The sequence below is a fragment of the Rhinoraja longicauda genome, chromosome 4 (assembly GCF_053455715.1).
Source record: "Rhinoraja longicauda isolate Sanriku21f chromosome 4, sRhiLon1.1, whole genome shotgun sequence".
In the NCBI taxonomy this organism is placed as follows: Eukaryota; Metazoa; Chordata; class Chondrichthyes; order Rajiformes; family Arhynchobatidae; genus Rhinoraja; species Rhinoraja longicauda.
Window position 1 is genome coordinate 63382220 of NC_135956.1, and position 23390 is coordinate 63405609.

Consider the following 23390-nt stretch of genomic DNA (forward strand, 5'->3'; position numbering starts at 1 on the left):
CAGTAGCTAGCTACATACCAACTCCTTGAAGTAGTTAGATGGTTTGAGAATCTGTCTCAGTTGCTAAATGCTGGATAGCTTGTGTTTCCAGGATATTGGAATGATTAAACAAAACAGCATAAATAACTGCAAATACCTTTAACTAATTCACCATGCAATAGATAAGTCATGTTGAAAATTGTGATCATTTAAATCATTACATCTTTTATACAGAAAACAAACATGTGTTATATAGGAATCATTGAAAATACAAACTGAACCAAAGATATTTGAAGAGGTGACAAATAGATTGCTGAAGCATAGCAAACAAAAGCAGGAGGAAGCTATTCTTTAGATACTCTCAGAACCAAGGCCAATCCATTAACTCATTGATATCTTTGCTCATTGACATATTTCCCATATCTATTCACTTATTTAGGCTACTTTTAGAATATACATAACAACTGAACAATCACAGACCCCTGGATTGGTAACTTCTAACAATTTACAACTCATTAAGTGTAAAATCTCTTATGTCTTCTACATCCTGCCCATGTTCTAATTAGCGTAAATAGCCTCTGAGCATCAACCTTGTGAGAACATTGTAATGAGATCACATCCACTTTTCAAAACTCCACTAAGCTGTTCCAGCTCACTACCTTCTAATATAATAGACCCAAGGAAACAACTTAGTAAATCTGAGGCATGTATATCATCCTTCATATGGAGACCAACACTGCACATACTTTCCAGATAAAGATTCAATAAAATAGTGCACAATTGTAGCAATGCTACTTTTTATACAGGAATCCCTATGCAATAAAAGCCTTCTTTTTGTTTGCCTTGCAGGTTGCTTGCTGCACCTACATCTAAACCTATTATGTTTCCTTGACAATTATGCTGGTCAGAAAATGTATGACTGAATAAAGTGAATAATTTCCCACATTATACTCAATCAATAGTCTGGAAATTGGAATAATTAGCATCCATTTTCATGAGTAAATCTGGCATAAATACAATTTAACGTGAGGTAGATGACCCTAGCAACCATTCCAGATAAAATTACATGTTGGGAAATTGACTAATTGGTCAATTGGTATACCAATTAGTTTTATGCACAATTCAATTTTGTACCTTTTGACATTTTCAAAATATTATTTGCCAAACTAACGATTTGACGGCTCCTGCACTAGATATTTCCTCCCCTGCTGAAGTAAAGTGGAGTAACGTGTGCCCTATATTAAACATTCATGGTACGACGAGGAATTCTTCGTGTATTTTGTTACATATATGTCTATTGAAAGAGAAACTCCCCTGACCTGACCAAGCAATTTCAGAACTGACTGAAGATAGTTCAAAACACTGTTTACGGAGTACTCTAAGAATAACAGGGAATGCTGTTTCCAAATGTGAACTGCTAAAATGACTAAAATTGGTTCAGTGGTTGCTTCAATGTACAGAACTGGCAGCATAATATTAGCAATCTTTCTAGCTGGGGCATGGTAGGGTCTGCTGCAATGATAGTAGCTGTCACTTATCCCTGCACAATGATAGATGTGATTTACCCTCATGAATGACAAATTTCAACAGAAATTTTTAAGAGGCTATATTTAAGAGGGAGTTAGATGTGGCCCTTGTGGCTAAAGGGATCAGGGGGTATGGAGAGAAGGCAGGTACGGGATACTGAGTTGGATGATCAGCTATGATCATATTGAATGGCGGTGCAGGCTCGAAGGGCCGAATGGCCTATTCCTGCACCTATTTTCTATGTTTCTATGTTTCTAATTGTTTACATCAGAAGCAAATCAAATAATACAAACATCATGTATTGCAACACAATCTACACATTATTCTAAAGGGGAAGTGTGAAGAGTTAGTTGTCCATGTTGGTGCCAAAAGCAAAGGTGGAAGGAAGGATAAGGTCCTTCAATCACATTTTAGGGAGCGAGGTAAAAGGCTAAAAAGTAGATGCGCAATGGTAGTAATGTTTGGATTATTCCCAGGGTCATGTGTTAACAAGTTCAGAAAAATGAAGATAGACCAAAGGAACGGGTAGCTGGAAAGATGGTGAAGGAGAGAAAGATTTGAACTTCTGAAAGATTTAGACTTTAGTTTTATATATGGCAGATGGGTCTCAATGGGACAAAGATCAATATCTCCCCAGGAATTTATGCGAGTGGCTATGCTCTATCCTATCCTTTTGTCTATCCTGAAATTTCTACCTTCTATGCTATTACTTTATAACCTCTTTCCTAAAACTAAGTGGGCTATGAGTCAATCTGAAGAGTAGCTTGGATACAAAGAGGATTCAAGGGGATACAAAAAGAATTCAAGGTGACACAGCCAAACTCACTGAGGGGAATTTCATGGCTGATGGAGCACAATTTTGAAAAATGTATATTTTTCACTTCAGTAGATAAAACAGAAATTATGAGTTTTTTAAATGTTGCAAAATAGTGATGTGTAAAAGGACGTGAATGTCCTTGCACATGCATTGATGAAAGCTAACACACATACATCATAGACATTAGGAAGGGTAAACTAAATTATTGTTAGAGGTTTTGAGTATAAGAATAAAGGTATCTTACCACCATTATGTGAGGTGAATGTGAAATCACACCTTGGTGTACTTCTAATCTCCATGCCCAAAAATGACATAATTGCTATAGAAGGAGTGTAGCTAAGATTCATCAGACTGATTTCTGGGACAATATGTCTGGCATTTGAGGAGATTAGGTGAGGCCTCCATTCTCTAGAGCTTAGAGCTATGAGAGATTACCTCATTGGATCTCTTGAGCTCTCATACAGAGCTCTTGGAGAGCTCAACAGGGCGAGCATACACAGTTCTTCTGAGGAGGATGTTTCCATTTAGTAAGGAGTCTAGAACTAGGGATCACTGTCTCAAAATAGGGGCTTGCCCATTTGGGACAACGAAGAAGAAAGACTTATCTCAGAATGTAGTGGATCTTTGGAATTTTCTAACCTAGAGGATTATGGAAACTCATTCATTGATTGCATTCAAACTGAAGTAAATGGTGTGAAGTAAAAGATTGGCCATAATATTTTTGAATGGTGGAACAAACCCGAGGAGCTCAATGCTCTACCCATGTTCCTGTTATTATTTTTATGTTCATTACACGCTCTCTTCCTGGCCATTTATATCTACGTTGTTTTCATTACCGATGAAGTGGGGGTCATTATAATGAATAATTAGGCAATGCAGAGACTTTGAATAAATATTTTGTATCTATCATGATAGATGACCTTAAAAACCCAAATTCTCTAGAAAACAGAGTCCATATGATTTTATGTATGAGAAATTATGTATGATAAATTTCTTTGAGCGTGCAAAATGTAGAGAGGATGAAAGCGGACCAGTTTCCAGAAGGCATCTGGTTTATATCATATCATATATATCATATATATACAGCCGGAAACAGGCCTTTTCGGCCCTCCAAGTCCGTGCCGCCCAGCGATCCCCGCACATTAACACTATCCTACACCCACTAGGGACAATTTTTAAAATTTTTTTTTACATTTACCCAGCCAATTAACCTACATACCTGTACGTCTTTGGAGTGTGGGAGGAAACCGAAGATCTCGGAGAAAACCCACGCAGGTCACGGGGAGAACGTACAAACTCCTTACAGTGCAGCACCCGTAGTCAGGATCGAACCTGAGTCTCCGGCGCTGCATTCGCTGTAAAGCAGCAACTCTACCGCTGCGCTACCGTGCCACAAAAAAAAGCTAACTGGTTATAGTTAAAGCTGATGGAATTGAGTGTAAAGGAAGTCCAATATTACAATAGGGGATCCCGGTCCTAGACATAACTGTTCATATTTCAAAAATCAACAAAAACAATGCATGAGAGAGGATCACAGAGGCAGCTGTGATGGGAGGGTGAGCAGGCATAGGAAGACCAGCTGCCCACAAGCCTCACTGACTCTGACACCGAGTGAGTCTGCTCAGCCCACCCAGTTCTGCTTGGCTCAACCCACCCAATTCTTGTGGCTCATTGCGGGGAGATGGGGGGCAGTGGGGGGGGGGGGGGTACTGTGCTGGGAGAGAAGACACGACAATACCCCATACCCTCCCCACAGAAGATGCCTGCAGCTTGATAGGAAGAACGGAAAGTTAAATGGAGGGAGTCTACCGAATGCTGATGCACCTAGGTGTCCTCGTAAATGAATCACAGAAATGTGGCAGACAGGTTTATAAAATAGCCAAGAAGATAAATGCAGTGTTAAGCTTTATTGAAAAGGGGATGGAATACAAAAGAAGGGAAGTCTTGCTCCATCTGCATAGGGCATTGTTGAGGTCAAATCTAGCAGTTTTGGTCACCTTTTTTGAATAAGGATGGACTGCATATATACAGATGGAATTATTTAATACAGACAAGTGTGAGGTAATGCAGTCTGGAGACTCAAATTCTGGTAGGACATATAGCGTAAATGACAGGGACATTAGGAACATTGATTCACAAAGAAATGTCCTGGTATAAGTCCATAACTCCCTGAAAGTGGTTACACAGGTAGATAAGATAATGAAGAAGGCATTTATTATGCTTGCCTTTGTTGGCTGAAGCATTGAATTTAAAAAGTGGGATATCTTGTTGCAACCATATAAAATACTGGTGCGACTGAACTTGGAATAATGTGTAGAGTTCTGGTTGGCACGACACCTGAAGGATGTGGTGGTAATAGCGTGAGTGTAAAAGAGAATCATCAGGATGTTACCTGCAATGGTGGGCTGTAGTTATTATTTATTTACACTGGAATGTAGGAAGCTGAGGAGTGACCTTATCAAGCTTTATAGAATTAAAAGGGCATAGATCGAATAGATCAAGTACTTTTTCTCAGGTAATCGGAGTCTAGAGCTAGAAGGCACAGGTTTAATATGAGAGCTGAGAAATGCAAGTAGATTTGAGGGATAGATTTTTTGTACAGAGAATGATTATCAGGAATGAGCTGTCAGACGGGGTGCTGGAGGTAGATACAATTCCAGCATTTAAAAGATACTCGACCAAGTGGACCCGTTGGGCCCAAACCTCCCCTGCATTGGTGCAGCACCCTCTCCTTCCTTCTCCCCCTCCCCCTCCCTTCCCCCTCCCTCCTCCCTTCCCCCTCCCTCCTCCCTTCTCTGAGGGACATTTTCTTCCAATTCACAGGTCTACAACCGTGCTTAGCAAGAAGCCATCCCTTTCAGTCTTATACTATCCTTCAGTTAACCTTGGATGGATTTTACATGGGATTTATATTTCACAATGGATTGTACATTTCTTAAAAATTAAGAAGCATTTCTTCAAATGTTTGTCATTGTCAATTGGTAAATTATTTTGTTTAATTTTTCAATCTTTGCCTGGCCAATATTGTCCCCACTCCCATTTGGTTAGTTATACAATATTAATTCTCCACTTTCTAATCAAACTATTTTTTGACAAATATATTTAAAATTCTGTCACATTGTGATCAATTGGCCTTGGAGGATCACTTACTATAAAATTACTAATGAATCCTGATTCGTTACACAAGACAAGTTCCATGACTGTCTGCCCCTTGATTTCATGATGTATGACTGCAGGAAACTCATCTGAATGCCTTCTATACTCCAAATTACTTTTGGCCAGTTTGATTAGTGCAAAATGTATGAAGATTAGAGTCCTCCATAATTACATCAGAAATTATTGGAAACACAATCAGCTGGTGAGTAGATGTAAGAAAGGAAAGGAGGAAATAATCATGAAGGCGGAATTTATAGAGTGATATTGGAGATTGAGTTTCGGAAATCTTGATATCCACGTTATCCTACTCATTGCAACATTCCATAAATTAAACTTAAGGTTGGCTTAGCTAAATATTTCTATCTGGTATATGTTGGATTTCCATCTGATATATGAATGACACCAAGGCTTGGAATATATCCATCTGGTATTTGTTGGATATATTCCAACCCTTGTTGTCATTCATAATCAGTTGCCAGCCAAAGAGAAATTGTACAAATTAATTAGTATTAAGTTATCTTTCAAATATATATTTAGAATAGACAATAGGTGCAGGAGGAGGCCATTCGGCCCTTCGAGCCAGCACCGCCATTCAATGTGATCATGGCAGATCATTCTCAATCAGTACCCCGTTCCTGCCTTCTCCCCATACCCCCTGACTCTGCTATCCTTAAGAGCTCTATCCAGCTCTCTCTTGAATGCTGAGAATATAACTACTCAGCCGAATCTCAAAATTTAGATACTATTTACATCCCCAAAATTGATATAAAATAATATCCAAAAATAGCTTGAATTATGAGATGTTCATTACTGTAATAAACATTCCATTCTGTTGAAGATGTCCACATGAATAGCAGAAATGGCATAGTTGTGAACACACCAGAACCATTATTATTATGTAGTGGAATTACAGTTGACTATTTTCACCAATAAATTATGTAGTGTTACATGGTATTGCCTTCCAGCATATAACAACTGTAGATAAATAACTAAGGAAAAACTGGAAAGTCTTTAAAACTCGCATTTTTAGTGAAGTTTGTGTAGAATGGTTTCTTTTTTTTGTACCATTTTCCCACATCTCTTCTAGTTAGATTCCTTTTCCCTTTAATTGAGCAAGTGACATGAATGTTGTGTTTTTTTTTGTTCTTTTCAATTGCTCCTACTACAATAGGAGTGAAACAGTGGAAATTGTGCCAGATCATGCATCCCATTCGGATACTGAACTGAGTGAGCCAGCTGAGGAAATGAGGTATTGATCCTAGATAGATGGTGTTATGTACAATATGAAGTTTGCTTAGTTACCTCTAGATCCTTTATGTTAGTGAATTGGTAGACACCAGCTCATATTTTTCTGAGGAAATCAAATAATAATTAAGAATGTGTGGAAAATGTACAACAATGTGAAATATAAAATTATGAAGTTTTTGACTTGTATCTTGTTGACAACAGGGCACCAGTGCAATACCGATGTTGTTCCTCTTAGTGTATGCGAAGGTTCATTCCCTGCCTTCTCTCTCTTTCTTTTCTTTTCCCTACATCTTGCTTGACTTTATAGTATGCCATTCAATTATTTATGTTTTTCTCTTTCCATTTTGCTCCTTAAATGTAAATTGTGGTAAATGGCATCAAGAGAAGAGGTCCCACTCTGCCACACACAGTTTGGCCTTTTTCCACCATTTGGCCTTCTTTCTATTTCTCTCTGCCTTCAGACACGGAGAAGGGATATTGCCGAAATAGTTGGCTGTAAAATTAAGTGACATTAGGGTAAGTGAAGCTTAAGATACTGAAGATTTGGTTCATTAAGCTCTCAGAGACACTTAAAATTACGGCTTTGAACCTGAGCCATTTGGAAATAGGCACCAATGTATATTCTGAAGTCTGAAGGTCTCAACCAGAAATATCACATTGTGGCGGCTCCCACGGGTCGGGCCATACTACTACCGACCCCTCGGTACGGGAATGGACCAGTCCAGGGGGCGGTCCAGTACCATGTATATAAGGACAAGGTTTTGGGCGCGAAGCCATTCCGGCAGACTCGACCCGTCTGATAACCAAGGAATAATAAAACAGAACGTCCCGAAATACCCGGCTTCTCGCCTTTATTTCGGGCCTCTTCCGACGCGCCACAACATATCCATGTTCTCCAGAGATACTGCCTGACCTGCTGAGTTAATCCAGCACTTTGCATCAACCATTGTAAATTGGATGGTGAGTGCAACTAAGAGTGTAGGACATAGAGGTGAACAAGATACATGCAGTTTAGTCTTTTAACAAACAATTTTAAGTATCAAAACAGCCGAGATTCCAAGTTAGAATGGGAAACCTATGTACCATAGAAGCTTCTGCTCAGAGTCATCACCTCTCAGCTTTTTTTGACATTTGTCCTTCCAGAAAATATAAATAAGAAGTACAATTGTGTGGTAACTGGAGTTCATACATTTTAGATGTGCTAAAAGGACTGGAGATCTGGAATATGAGGGCTATGAGTTGTGGGAGGAGAATAATTAGGAAAGGAGTAGACTGAGAGGTAGGTGAGAAATTAAGTGGAGAAGGGAAAATTGAGGAGGGGAAGGGGAGGTTTGTGCAGAGAGGATTTAAAAGTCCCATTTTAATGATCCTTTGTGCTATGGGTAGGCCCCAGCCATGATTCCACAGTTTTGTGATCTGGCCATTCCATGGTGATCACTTAGGATGGGAATACAGATCTTGGCATCTGTCCCATAGATACTGGATCAGATACATAGATACATAGAGCTTTATAAGTGCTGCTTGTATGCAAAATACATCACTTTAAAATCAGTGTTGGGTTTGCAGTGAAAATGAAAACAATGTCCTAGCTGAGGGCTTTTAATTCACTTGCAGCAAATGACTTTCAGTGAAGGTTGTGGGTCATCAACTCGGGATTATCCCTCATGTTGGTGAATCTTATCGGGAACTGCCTGGTCCATTTTTCCTGGAGCAAGGTTTCTGTCAGAAATGTATACAAACACTTAATAAATATATAAATTATTTTGCTGCATGATTTACACATAAAAACAGTACATAATCTCTTACTAATCCCATTTCTAGGCAAATTGTTCTCATCCAGTATTCTTTACCCTTTCCTAATCAGATCTCAATGAGTGAATTGACCCAGCAATTTCTTCTCATTATGAACTTGAAAGCAGAAAAATCATGCAACTGAGAAGACGTTTTAGCTTAACACAATTTCCAATTTTAATCAACATGTGGGTGTGCAGACTTAGAAGATCACTAATGGTTTTAACAGTAGCTGTTTGGAAATTATCAAACCGGGGATGTTCTCAGCAGGAATTGCAATTAGATGGAGCAAAAATGTTTTAGATAATGGGCATAACAATTTTGCAGCTGATTTTTATGTCTCTCATGTGTTTAAGAATGCTTCATCCCAGAGTACAGTTACGGTGAGTGAAGCATTGAAGATAACTTTAAACCTAACTCACCTACCAAAAGAGCCACTTATGGAATAGTTTCAGCGAACGTATGTTTATTTGGCTGCATGGGATCAAGCTCTGCATTGAAATTAACAGTAACATCCTGCTGGGACATTCAGTAGATGGATGTGGAAATAAATTGGTGAAACATTGGTAAAATTCATTATAAAATATTCTAATCCTCATCTGTGCTGTTCTTCTAGACATTATAGTTGTAGGAATGTGGGATTTTGGAACAATTGGGATGGAGATATGGAATTCTAAAATCAACAGAGTTATTTGTCTATTCGTCTGATCTCTAAATCCCCATCTTCAATAATATTGGATGCATTTTAAGGTTAAACTAAGAACAATATGTTTCACGCTCCACTAGCTTCAAAAAATTGAGCCATCAAGACCTCTTTGTGCCCAATCAACTGAATAGAATTTAATATCTATATCTTCTGGATTGCCATTTGGTACAACACCAATAAACAATAACAGCAAGCAATTATATAGCAACTTTAAGGTCGTAAGATAGTAAACTACTGTCGGAAGTGAATGATGTTTCCATCAATGGCAGTTGGGTTTTGGCAAACTGTGTTAACTGTTTTATGCTATTAAGATTCTTTCATGATCTTCAGTTTCTACCTACCAGATTTGTTTTTAATGTTCATAAATAATTTTGATCAAACTTTGGTGATATTTTTGTACAATTGATTTCAAGGTTTCAAGGTTAGTTTATTGTCACGTGTACCAAGAGTACACTGAAATTCAAATTACCATACAACCATACTAAAAAAAAAGCAACAAGAGGAATAACTACATAAAAGTTAACATAAATATCCACCACAGTGGATTCCCCACGTTCGTCACTGTGATGGAAGGCAATAAAGTCTAAGCTTCTTCCTCTTTATTCTTCCACGGTCGGGGCTGCCAAATCATCCGCAGTCAGGGCAATCGAAGCTCCCGCAGCCGGTGATCGAAGCTCCCACGTCGGGGCAGTCGAAGCTCATGCGTCAGGGCAGTCGAAGCTCCCGATGTCGGCCTCTAACCAGAGACCGCGAGCTCCACTATGTTAAAGTCCACAGGCTCCACTATGTTAAAGTCCGCAGGCTCCCATGATTGGAGCTCCAAAGTCGATCCCCGACAGGGTTCACGAGCTCCACGATGGTGTCCGCAGGCTCCCGTGTTTGGAGCTCCCAAAGTCAGTCTCCAGCAAATGCCACCAACTCCTCTATGTTAGGCCGCAGTGCGGACGGAGATACGATACGGAAAACAAATTGCATCTCAGTTGAGGAAAGAGATTTTTAAATGTTTCCCCCAACCACCCACCCCCACATAAAATAAGCTAAAGAGCACTAAAAACATACACTTAACACATACTGTCAAACAACAAAGAAGGAAGGGACAGGCAGGCTGTTGGCGAGGCAGCCATTGCTGGTGCCACCCGGTGCTCTACAGTTCAAGAGGTCAACAGAGGTCAGGTTCCTTTTACGGTAAAGGTATATATCTATGGGTGGCACAGTGACACAGCTGGTAGACCTACCACCTCACAATGCCAGAGACCTGGATTCAATCCTGATCTCTGGTGCTGTCTTCATGCACGTTCTCCCTGTGATTGCATGGGTTATCTCCAGGTACCAAAGACGTGCAGGTTTTTAGGTTAATTGGTCCCTAAAAAGATAGCCCTCAATTTGTGGGGAGTGGATGAGAAAATGGGATAACATAGAACTAGTGTGAATGGCAATCGATGGTTGGCGTGGAGTCAGTGGGCCAAAGGCTGTGTTTTCATGTTACATCTCTAAAACGTAAACTACTTATTTCAAATGATCTAACAGTTACAAACCATTTACAGGCAGGGAAATCTGCTGTTAATAGGGAAAAACTTCTAATAATATGGAAATAATCTTTTCGGGACTTATTTTGGTTTACTTTTTCTTTTTGCTTGGTTATTTCAATTTTTTGCATATACATCATATAAATCATTTGGGTACACTATTCTTTATCTATATCTAATAGAAATATGTCATCGCTGTTGCATGTTCGGAAAAACAATCTGAGCATACCAATCTTATTATTTGGTGAAAAATTGCTTCTTTCCACATATGCATAATTTCATTGAAGCATTAGGGCATTGAGCTGTTTTGGAAATTGAGACCTCAGTCTTTAATCTTGTTGTTGACTTCATGATATTTCATATATGCTTGTTATTGGACCTGCTATAGGACAAACAGATACCAATCTAGACTATAATTTCAAAGTTCTATTTATCAGATTCTCCTGTGTTGCTCATAGCTTTTGGTTATGAAATAAATCGACTTTAAAATTCTAATTATTGTTTTCAAAATCCTCCATGACTATGTCCTTTCTTATCTTTGCAACATTCTTCAATCTTGAAACCTTCCAAGATATCTGTGCTCTTCTACTCTGACCTCTTGAGTAGCACAAAGTTTAATCACTACTGCATTAGCAGCTATGTATTGAATAAAGTATTTTGCCCAGAATTCATTTCCTAAAACACTCAAGAGGGAGAGCAATTAAAAAAGGGCGAAAAAACTTGCAAAGAATATGAATGTAGATTGTCATCCTCTTTGATCTTAGTCCGATCTCCAGTGACGTATGATGGAAAATAAAAAAGGAATTAATCATGCTTTTAGTATTTTATGTTATCTATTATAATAATAAGAATCAATAAAAGGTCCTATTTTTTAGAAATGTATTTCATTAGCAATGTTGTATTGTCTTACTTAGCACTTAAACGCAATTGCTATCTCTGATACTCCTTTGGTCTTCTTATACCTCTTGAAATGAAGAATCTTTTAATATTATTTTGACCCAGACACCTATAATACCAATAAAAATACTCTACCTCCAGAATACTTTTACAATTGTATGTAAAATTAGTAAAACAGAATGGCTGTCTGATTACTCATTCTGATGCAGATATAGAATGAGACCTGGAAAGAATTCTCTTGGTATCAGGGTGGACATAGGTCTCAGAAAAAAAACCTGAGTGTTAAATATCTGAAATGCAATTGTGCAACATTTTTTCAACAATGAAAATTGACTTTACTTTGGAGGCAAACATTAAAAATGCAAATCTGGAAATCTAAAACAGAAAAACCCCAGAAAATGTGGAAAGTGCTCAACAGGCTGCATATGTGGGATGAGAAACAGTCACCGTTTCAGGTTGGAGACTCCTCTTTAGAACAGTTAAGGAGACAAAAGAAGCTTCCAAAGTTGCTGGGAGAGTGGAGGAGGGGGAGATGTTTATCTCCGGTGGGATCGAACAGGGTAATCATGGGGATAACCTGTAAGCAATGTTATTTTGTCAGAGAGATGGGAGCACTTGGAGAGTAACACAGACAAAAGAGTATGGGAGTTGCAAAGTGCAGAGAAGATGGACAAGCCCAGCTGGTTGAGCTGGGCATGTCCTCCAGTCCCAGAGAAAAAAAAAGGAAGGTGAAAAAATCAAGCTGAACTGTTATTACAGATGGATGACTGATACAGATCTAGAAGTCATATACCTGAAGTTGTAGAATTCATTATTGAACATGAGGGCACAGGCTGATAAGTCAGAGTAGGAGTGTGATGGGGAATTAAAGTAGCAGGTAACAGGAAGCTCAGGGTTGCCCCAGCAGACTGAATGCAAGTTTTTCACAAAGCGATCATCCAGTCTGCTCAAACCCAGATTTGGGATACTCATTGCTCAGGAAATTCAATAAGGCACTTCTTGGCATGATTTTTGCATCAGTTATTTATGGAATGATATTACTCCCCACTCATAGCTTCTTTTAGAGGGCAGCTGAGACCAACTGACCATCATTGGATGTTACGATTATGTATTAATACCCCACACTAGATTGGGACCCTGAAATTAAGTCCCATATTTTATTTAATAAAAATGACCTGCAGATGCTGATTTATACCAAAATCAAACACAAGTTGCTGGAGTAATTCAAGGAATCAGGCAACAACTCTGGAGAAAATGAATAGGTGATGTTTCAGGTTAAGACCCTTCTTCAGACTAAATGTAGGGGAGATGAACTGGAACTGAACTGTAGGGGAGGAACCCTGCCTGATGTCATCTATTGCCAGTCCTGGTCTTTTCTTGCATCCAGTTCCTCCCCCCTAAGAAGGGTCACAAGTCAAAATGTCACCTATCCATTTTCTCCATAGATGCTGTTTGACGAGCAGCATTTTGTGTCTTTCTCTTTTTACTTCAGCTACTCCACCGCATTGGGCCAAGCTGCTCCACACCTATTTTTCTCCTGCTGTTCGACCAAATCCTGGCCATCTAATGTTTAATCACCTATTCACTCACTACAAGATCCCAACATCTGACATTCCTCTGACCGTCCCTAAAATTCAAGGACCAAACTAATACCCTGTGATAGTTTTAAGTCCATGGTGTTCCCTCCACCAATTGTTCTTCAAGTGATCCTTTGACTGTCAAACTCTACTACACTTCCTCATTCACCACCTTAGCTTCTATGAACGCTGCATCTTGGAGCTTAAAATTACTAAGTGGACAATGACCTGTGCCTTTTAGATTTGTGATTCACTGACAATTTTAGAAACGTGATTTCTTTAAAAGTTACCGAAATATTTAAATAATCCTCGTGAGGACTTAAAGATGTCCGGGGGAATTTGAAGCCTAAGAGACCCAAGATTAAAAAACTTTAGTATTAAATATCGTATTAAACTGATTTGGTTTTGCATGAATTGCTGTGGCTGTTGAAGGTTAAATAAGACAGATTGACACTGTGGTGGTTGTAAAGGGTAGCGACAGCACACCTTGATGATTACAGCACACCACAATTTCCTACTAGTGAAAAATCAGAAGTGATGGTTTGAACAGATTTCTACACTAATCACATTGTTACTATTACTCTACTGATTTTGACCCCATAGCTATGTATATGTTGCACATGAAGTTTTATTGTTACTTTATAATTAATATGTGGAGGAAATGATAAATTGGAAACTCTGATTGAATTACCAGAAAACTGAACATTTCAATAAATATGAGAGCAATGTAGCCAACTATCCTGAGGATTCAGTGCTTCCACTTAAAAAGTTCTAATCATAGTGACAAAGGGAAATGTAGCAACCTCCCTGAATTGTTCCATTACCATACTGCACTTAAATGGAAGTGTCTGAAAAGTGATAGAGTCACATCATTGAAATTGCTTCCTCAGGCTGTTCATTTGAAACTGTAAGTGCTATCACTTCACTTTCTATATTATTAACAAAGGAAACAAACCCAGCTCCAGATGGGAATCTAGCTGTAGCTGCATTTGCTAATACAGCAATATCTGCTTCAGTCCTAGAAATGCTAGTTCTCCATAGTTTTAAATAGTTAAATGAACCATTAAAATCTTACATGTATTATAGCAGATAGTCAAGTCAAGTCAAGTCAAGTCAAATTTATTTGTCACATACACATACTCGATGTGCAGTGAAATGAAAGTGGCAATGCCTGCGGGTTGTGCACAAAAATAATTACAGTTACAATAAATAAAGTTAATAAGTTACTAAACATAGCACCAAAAGTGTCGACAAAAATTTAGTCTCTGGGGTTATCAAAGTTGACAGTCCTGATGGCCTGTGGGAAGAAGCTCCGTCTCATCCTCTCCGTTTTCACAGCGTGACAGCGGAGGCGTTTGCCTGACCGTAGCATCTGGAACAGTCCGTTACTGGGGTGGCAGGGGTCCCTCATGATCTTGCTTGCTCTGGATCTGCACCTCCTGATGTATAGGTCCTGCAGGGGGACGAGTGTAGTTCCCATGGTGCGTTCTGCCGAACGCACTACTCTCTGCAGGGCCATCCTGTCCTGGGCAGAGCTGTTCCCAAACCAGACTGTAATGTTGCCGGACAGGATGCTCTCTACAGCCCCAGAGTAGAAGCAATGAAGGATCCTCAGCGACACTCTGAATTTCCTCAGTTGTCTAAGGTGGTAAAGGCGCTGCTTAGCCTTACCCACCAGTGCTAAGCTACAAAGGTGCCTATAGATGATTTAACTTTATTTGCAAAATATTATTTTTGCTGACTTTTAATCCATGTGCCTTGAAGTAGTGTCCAAAGTGAAAGTTTGAGAGGATGAAATGGTAACAATTAATTTGCACCATTTGGTTTTTAGAAAATGCATTGCACAGGTACTCTGTACTCTGAAGGCTATCTTGCACGATGAGTTAAATTGTATAAAGCGCTTATTGAATGTATAAGATTAATATTTATGATTACTGTAAATGTTTTATTCACTGTCTAAACCATATAATAGTGTTTTGTATTGAATTAGATCAGCATTTGGATACAGTTTGTTTTTGGAGTACTCAAGCATTCTGTAATGAGACACTAATCAACTTGGCTTGACACGTTTTCTTTCCATCACAGATATCTGGCTAATCTGTGTTCTCAAAAAATATTCTATATTAACCATTAACAACTTTAAAACATTTTTAGGAAATTCAGCATTTTCATTGATTGAAGGATTTATCTTTCAGAATAGCATCTGAAATTTCAGAGACTTGATGGCTGCATTTACGAGTATTGGTGACACATCCAACATATTACTGGTTTGAGTCTCTATCACAACTTTGTACATAGACAACCACCTGTTAAATAATTCAGACTTTGGATAAAAGCCAGAAGTTCACAATCGTGTCATAAACGTTTACTTTTGAAAGGTTAAAGTTCAACTGAGTGGCTTTTTGACTGACATTACAGGAATCGCGAGCCATCCGATAGACAGGAATATCAAAGATCCAGATCATCAGAGCAACGGCCTGTGCTTGAGCGGATGAACTCCCGCTCCAGATCCTCTGAACGTGCCGAAACAAACGTCATGAGATCGATGCCATCATTAACATCGGGAAGATCTGCCCCTCCCTCACCTGCACTAATGAGGTGAAAGAGATACATCAAACTGCTGGAATAATCACCTTACCCCCATGCAAACTCACCCTTTATTTTTCTTGTAGCTGAGTGGTGTCCCCTTTCATCATAGAATAGCCACTAGAAGCCCTCAGTCCTCCCTGTAGCAATAAACACAGCACTTATATCCTTACAAAGATATAATGGTGTGGACATCATGTGTTTTGTTTTTCAACATTCTTCAAGAGCATCTGTTATGTTAAGAGACCTGGAAATTCTGCCTCTTTAAGCATTTGGTAATTATCTTTGTTTTATCTTACAGCTCAAAGAGCATTAAAAGGAATAAGATGCAATCTTTAATCCACTTGTCATCTGCAGATCAAATAACATTGTTGTGGCAATGCTATTCTAAATGTTGATCATGTTATTACTTGCATCTTTCAATCATAATGTGTAGCAATCATTAAGAAAATAGACCATGCATATTTCCCAGCTGGCAAGATAAAAAATCCATTAATAGATCTACATCTAGCATTTTTTATATTAGAAAAAGAATTGGATTCTAAACAATCTAAGATGATACAATCCAACAATGCATTTACAGGTTTTCTGTTTTCATGCTTATTTACTAATTAATACAAATATATTAACTTTAAAGAAAGGCATTAAGCCTTTTTGTTAATAATTCTGAAAATGTACCTTTCCTGTGTAGACATTTGGACCTTTCCTGCATTTCCTCAAGCATTCTTTGTAGAATTTATTCATTTTCCTTTCTTGAATATGCTCATTTATCCCTGCATGCAATGGGTCTATTGCACTTTGTGACATAAGAAAGCTGCCACCTTGTTTTGATTTTTGATTAATTATAAACTCAGAAAGTTCAGATCAAATAAAGTACAGTACTCAGTAAAATAAATCTTTATTGGAGTTCACCCTATTTGGAACACTAGCATCTGATTGACAAACTCATGAAAAATGGGGGAAAAAGAAACAGTTAAAATTTCATTTATATGTTTTATGCATATAAACTTTAACTGCATGTTTCCAGACAGTAAGTGTATGCTAAGCTCATTAATTGCCATCCAGACTGCTAGGAAGTGAATTGAAATTTTAAAAGTGATTTTCCATGGCTACAGTGCAGCAACACAAAGGCTGCCATGGAGCTCAGGGAAAAGCTAATGGTCAGGAGAAACATGGCACCCTCTTGTGTGTCCGCACTTTCGTCATGCAGTAGTGGTATCCCAAACCACCATGAGTAATAGGTTCAGCAAGTGACCTCTTCCATAACTTTGCATACTATGGAGATGCTGCAATCTTTGTCAGTGATGGTTGTGAAGCAAAGAATAATGAGTTTGGCAGATGTAGTGGCAAAAACCTCAATGTTCCAATGGAAGCTGTAAACCTCACATCTCAGTGGCGATATTATGGGCTTTGTTCCTCGTTTTACTACAATTGAAAATTGCAGGTTGTAGATCACTCCTTTACCAGGCAATTTTGTTTGTAATTTCAGAAATATTTGCTGTATATCAGACAACATCATTAACAATGGAAAACAAAAACAGAAGTACTGGAGGAACTCAGCCAGTCAAGTAGCATATTTGAAAAGACAAACCAGTCAACATTTTGAGTAAATGACTCTTAGAACCAAGATGTGGACTGGTTTCTCTTTCTACAGATGCTGCATGATTGCTTGAGTTCTTCCAGCTTTTTTTGGTTTTGTTCTAGATTGCAGCATCTACAGTTTAATTTGTTTACAATTAAAAGTGATGTGTGATGCCAATAAAACATCAGATACATTGAGGCAAATTATACCCCAAAGTGCCTTGGCCAATTTCCTAATGATTCCCAACCAACCTGGAAATGATCACTAGTGTGGTCAAATGTGTGTAAAATGGTTGTTATGTGCAAACTGTCTGTACAGATTATGCCTAAGTGGATTCAGCTTCTCGGCAGGTATTAGCATAGCTTATGAAATGTATCCATCCTATCCCTAATTCAGTTTGAAGAGTTATAGTATTTCATTACTAACAATCTTTTACCCTCTGAGTAATGAATCTCTAAAACTGTGTGAAAATTACTAATTTACTCTTCTAATCATGATTAACAAATTCTAAAATAGGAGAGCAAAATAATATTTCCTTGCAAAATATAATAAACTTTGCACTGTAATTATTATATTTAAAGTTACTTTTAGTCTTGGAAAGGGTTATAGACCAACTAATTGTGAACCAACTAATTAGAAATAGATTACAGAAATCTATGCTTTACCGATACTGACATTTTTTTGTTTTATTTCACATGCTATGAGTTTGCTGACGTGTTATGTTTGGGGTATAGTCTTGGCATTGTAGAAACATTTCTCATACATTGCTTTTTTTAAAACTATGATGCAGTGAGGCCGTTTGATATTTTCATTGATACATGATATTTCATATAATCCCTATTTTACACATTCCATGTTCTAGGGTGGATATACTTATTTTGATATTTCTCCCCACGTATTTTGCAGAAAGCAATGACTGTATTTTTTTAATTACGCAGGTCACATCCCCGTAGTGGATCAGTGCAAACCAGTCCAACCGGTACACCAATGATGGGACGGAAGGGTCGACAGCTGCCACAACTTCCACCAAAAGGGACCCTGGAAAGAAGTGAGTTCGAGCTATTAAACTTACTTAATCATTATATCGTGGAGCAAAATACATGGCCTGTTTCAGGTTTGGCAATGTTAAAATGCAGTAACAATTGGAGCTCATTTCTGATGACTTTAAGTTTGTTTGAAAGTTGTGCACAGGCAAATCTTAACAAATCATGAAATGGTTAGAAAGAAAATGGGAAACTCTTGGGATTCTTAACAGTTCAGGCAGTATCTGTCGAGGGAGAAGCAAAGTTAATGGTTTGACCTGAAACATTAACTCTGTTTCTCTTTCCTATAGAATTCTTAATAACACCAGAAATAAAATATGTGGTTAGGTAACTATCGTAAAGCTTATACATTACTGACAATCTGCAATTAAATTAACTCTACATATTGAAGTACAGTTCAGATTTAGCAGAAATCTATCTCATCTAAATTAATCTACTGCTTTACAATATTATATAATGCAGAATTAAACCAAAGCATCCACATTTTTTTTGCATATAAAACTTGCGGGAATTCCAATTTTCATCAATGCTGCAATAATTTACCTCGTTGATATTCATACTGTGACAGAATGGAGTGAAGCTGAACTTAAGGAACTGATAATATTTTTCATGAAAATATTTTAAATTATCCAAAATTTAAACTTTACATTTAAATCTCCTAATTTCAATTTAGTTTTTTTTTAATGGAGAAAAAGAAATCAGCTTTACCTATGAAAGATTATTGTTGGCATTCCTTTTTCCATGTATAATTTTATTTTATTTATTCGTGATTCTTTTCCTTGTTACTTTCTTCCCAGACAATGGAGAAGAAGCAATTGATCTTTATGAAGGTTTGTAATCAGAAATAGTGTTACTTTTGTGGAGGAGTCATTTGGGCTTTTTCTGCAGAAGTAAGCACAACTGCAATAGATTTCCTCTGGTTTCATTTGTCCAGTTTTATAATATCTGCAATTACATTTTTAGTTTCCCCTTTCCTTTTAAAAAGAACAGATATTGTAAATATTTGTCCAGATTTGATATAAAATTAGATTTAGAGTAGAGTTCACTACAAATAATTTTATCTTACACTTATGGGCAGGAAACCATGTAGTGTCAATTGCAGTCATTTTTGTACAAAGGGTGTGGGTAGAGAATATGTGCAAACTGTTCAGAAGAAAAGCTTCGCTCAGGTATATTTTTGTGATGTATGAATGCGTAACTGCGCATACACCCAAATTATATGCCTTGCACAGTAGCATGATTTCAACTATTATTTTTAATATTGATTGTGTTAAACAATTAATTTTGATTTCTCACAAATACTTAGGACTTCAAGCACATTAGAGAAAATAACTTCAGCCTCTAATTATGCATATACTGTATAGTGTTTGAACAATTAATAAATATGTAACGATACTGCTAGGCAACCGTTATGCAAATAGAAAGGTAGACTTGATTTCATCAAATAAAATTTTAAATCACATTTTTGCCATAAAACATCTATTACCATTTAAAAATCAAAGCTTATGTTAGCAAGATGCCTGGGAATGTCCAGACCTGCCAACTCTGTACAATGTGTTCTTTTTGCCAATCCCTTCAGATGCAGAGATTGTTCCCTTGTTTACTCAAATTGATGAAGACATTGCTCTTTACCAAGTGTGAACCAGAGAATTTTTTAAAAATCTGTTAGATGTAACATTAAACGTTAGATTGATGCTTTTATAGTAAATTGCATTTTGGCAATCATAAATTGTAGAATTTACACATATCAGCAATATACATGGTAGCACGGTAAAACTCCTGTGGCAGTACAATTACTCTGGAATTGGATAAGAAAAAAAATAATGCTGCTCTTTGCTTATACTTCCTGATTTTACACCTATATGCTTAGAAATCTAATATCAGGATATCCCTTTGAGAAGGAAGAGGGACATAGTTGGGTGATGGATAATATTAGGACCATATTTGAATATCACAGGGTTATTTAATCATGGAATAGCCAACAGCAATACAGGTAGGCACGAGTCCCTTAACTAATGCTGAAGCTCCCACCACCTTCTTTGTTACTGCATTTATCATGGAATCATTCCAGTGCTTCCAACTGTGCATGCACAATGATTAACATTGCAGTTGCTGCCTAAGGATCATTGTGTATAATCATGTCACGTACATTGAGGGTTAGTTAGAATTTAAAAGCTCACTCTACAAACACAGGATTGCCTATTAGCAATTGATTCTTATTATACATAAAATAATTACACAGTATATAAAAACACAGTGCAACACAATAGAATATCTGGCATATCCAGAAAGGCATTTGGATAGATAAATGGATAGGATGGGTTAAAAGGGATATGGACCAAATGTCGGTGAGTGGGTGTACCCCTGATACCATCTTGGTTGCCATGTAAAAGATGGGCCAATAGAATGGGTTAAAAATGATGTGAGCCAAAGCAAGGGCTCCTGCAATTTCCTCTCTAGTTCTCTAGCTTCCTAGTGTCCTCTGATATATCTGATCAGGCCCGGGAGATTTGTCTATCTTCATATGTGTCCGGACCTTCAACACCTCTGCGACCGTAATACTGACTGCTCTCAAGACACTTCCAGTGACTACACTAAGATCCCCAATCCTCTAGTCTTTCTCCATTGTAAAAACAGAGGAGAAATACTCGTTGAGGACCTTGCTCATCTTCTAAGGCTCCACACAGATTTCACCGCTTTGATTCGTAAGGGGTCCCACTTACTCTCCAGTTACCCGTTTCCCCAATATGTGCTTATAACATTTCTTGGGATTTTCCTTAATGCTATCAGCCAGTGTTATTTCCTGTTCCCTATTTGCATTTCTGATTTCCTTTTTTAGTTTACTTCTTAGTTCCCAAAACTCCTCCAAGGATACACTTGATCCCAGTTGCCTATACTTGTCCTATGCCTCCTTCTCCGAGTTAAGTGATAATTCATATATCTCAGTCAGGGTGCCTGCAATTATCTTCTCTAGCATCCTCGGATATATGTGACCAGGTTTTAATCATTATTCATTCATTCATCTTTTTTTTTTAAATAGCAGACAATTAAAAACTTCTTTGACAGGAGGCAGAACTGCATCCCTAATCTTCTGTCATAAGTTGCCAGTGTTATTTGGGGATGGGCTTCAGCAGAATACAGGCTGGGGTTTACTTGCTGCTGAGACCTCACGGCACGTTGCCACCTAACTCCTAGAGTGTCAAGGCAGCCTGTCCAGTCAACCACATCTCACCCAGGTTAAATGCTAGTGGGTCAGAGGGTGCAGGGCAGGATGTTGATGATGCAACATAGAATAGTACAACATGTTGCCAATCTAAACTAATCCCATCAGCGTGCACATGATCTGTATACCTCTGTTTCCTGCCTGTTCATGTGTCTGCCTAATTGCCTCTTAAACATTGCTATAAACTGCTGGCAGTGGACTTTGCTGGTGATGGTTTTGCTACTGAATGTCAAGGTGACGTTATCCAGCACATGTATGGCACAAATGTTGTTTGCCATTTCACTCTGGCCTAAATGTTGCCCACATCTTCTACAGAGTGGCAAGTATTACTGCTGCCTTAGCACCAACAATCTTGATTCAATCTGCTCGGGGTGCTTTCTGTATGTAGTTTGTGTGTTCTCCCTGTGAAGTTTGCCCTTCTGGCCCTGTTTCCAGCATATCTGACCATTGTGTTGGAAGACAAATTGGCTACTGTAAATTCCTCCTGCTAATGATAGTTACCATGAGAATCACAATGGCTCTCCATGGGAGAATAGATTTCAGGAAAATTTGCTGGGTGGGAATATTGCTGCAAATTTTGGCTTGAACTCAATGGGCTGAAGTCTGCTAAATTGTAAATAAAGGTGAAAATTACCTGAGCCGAATCAAATTATATCATATGGATTGACTATGGGATATTTTCCATCTGAAATTCTGTTTGAAGTTAAAGATTTGTCTGATGAGATTTATCCTACACTGTAATTCCATTTATTGCTTAATTTCTTCGTAATTAATTAAATATTAATATTTATATTTATTCTTTTACTATTTGACATATAGAGATATCTATGAACTTATACACGGAGCACTTCCTTTCCCATGAGTTGAGCATAGCCCTCTGCCATGAAACAGTCTCTGCCATGAAACAGCCTGGAAGGCTGATAATATCACTGTCTTTACCAGAACTGAAGGAGGGAGACCAACATAATCCCTATTTATTTTCAAGATCATAATTATTCGACCCAATTTGACTTTTATTTATAATCAGGCAAACAAAACAGTGCAAGCTTTTTCCCTTGATAATTCAAAATGTTGCAGGTGTAGAATTGGTTAAAACAAACAGTTAGTAGACATGTATTAATTTGGTGGAATATATAACTATTCATGCTACCCTCTTAATGACCTTTTCAGTTTGACTTTGGAGTGACCCACTGGTTTGTCTTTCTTCAGAGTTTGTTTTTACTGGTCAGATAGAAAATGAACTTATCTAAGTTTTACATACTGAATTTGAATTTTGTTGGCATTATGCAGAAGAAGACAATGAAAATACTCAGGAACGTTGGTCAGAGGTGGAGGAAGGTTTGTCTTGTCTGTGACCAAGTAGAATTTGTGTGTTGTGGTGTGAATATTGTAACTCTTACCAGTTATGTTTTCCAGTTAAGGAGAGATATCTTGTCCATCTAAACTATGTTTTAGTACCAGGATTTCGGTCAGTTATTGATAATCATCTATAGCCTCCTGTCAACATATTGACAACCTTTGCTTTGATCTATACCTGTGAACCTCATAATAAACTACATGCATCATGCAGCAATATCCTCTTTATATTTTAATTTCTTGAAATAATCTGGGTTTTTTAACGCAGTTGGTACTTTTTCCCTTGAAAATATATTGGAGATTTGAAAAAAGTATATCCGCAAAAGCATTGTTCACAGAAATTTAAGCACACAGAAGTAAGATTAAAGAAAATAAT

The 23390-nt window shown here is 37.9% G+C and overlaps 1 protein-coding gene across 30 annotated transcripts in view; it reads left to right on the forward strand.

Annotated features, from left to right (window-relative positions):
• The window catches only part of rims2a (regulating synaptic membrane exocytosis 2a), a 711765-nt gene that overhangs the window by 483254 nt on the left and 205121 nt on the right, over window positions 1–23390 (forward strand). For 19 of the 30 annotated variants that reach the window (XM_078397872.1, XM_078397861.1, XM_078397846.1 and 16 more), the window contains 2 exons: window positions 15643–15822; window positions 18331–18440. In XM_078397872.1, the coding sequence (XP_078253998.1) occupies window positions 15643–15822; window positions 18331–18440 (290 nt within the window). Of the gene's footprint in view, window positions 1–15642; window positions 15823–18330; window positions 18441–19232; window positions 19266–22948; window positions 22997–23390 lie in introns of those variants that run through there. The other 11 variants (XM_078397867.1, XM_078397851.1, XM_078397853.1 and 8 more) reach the window with 6 other exon arrangements.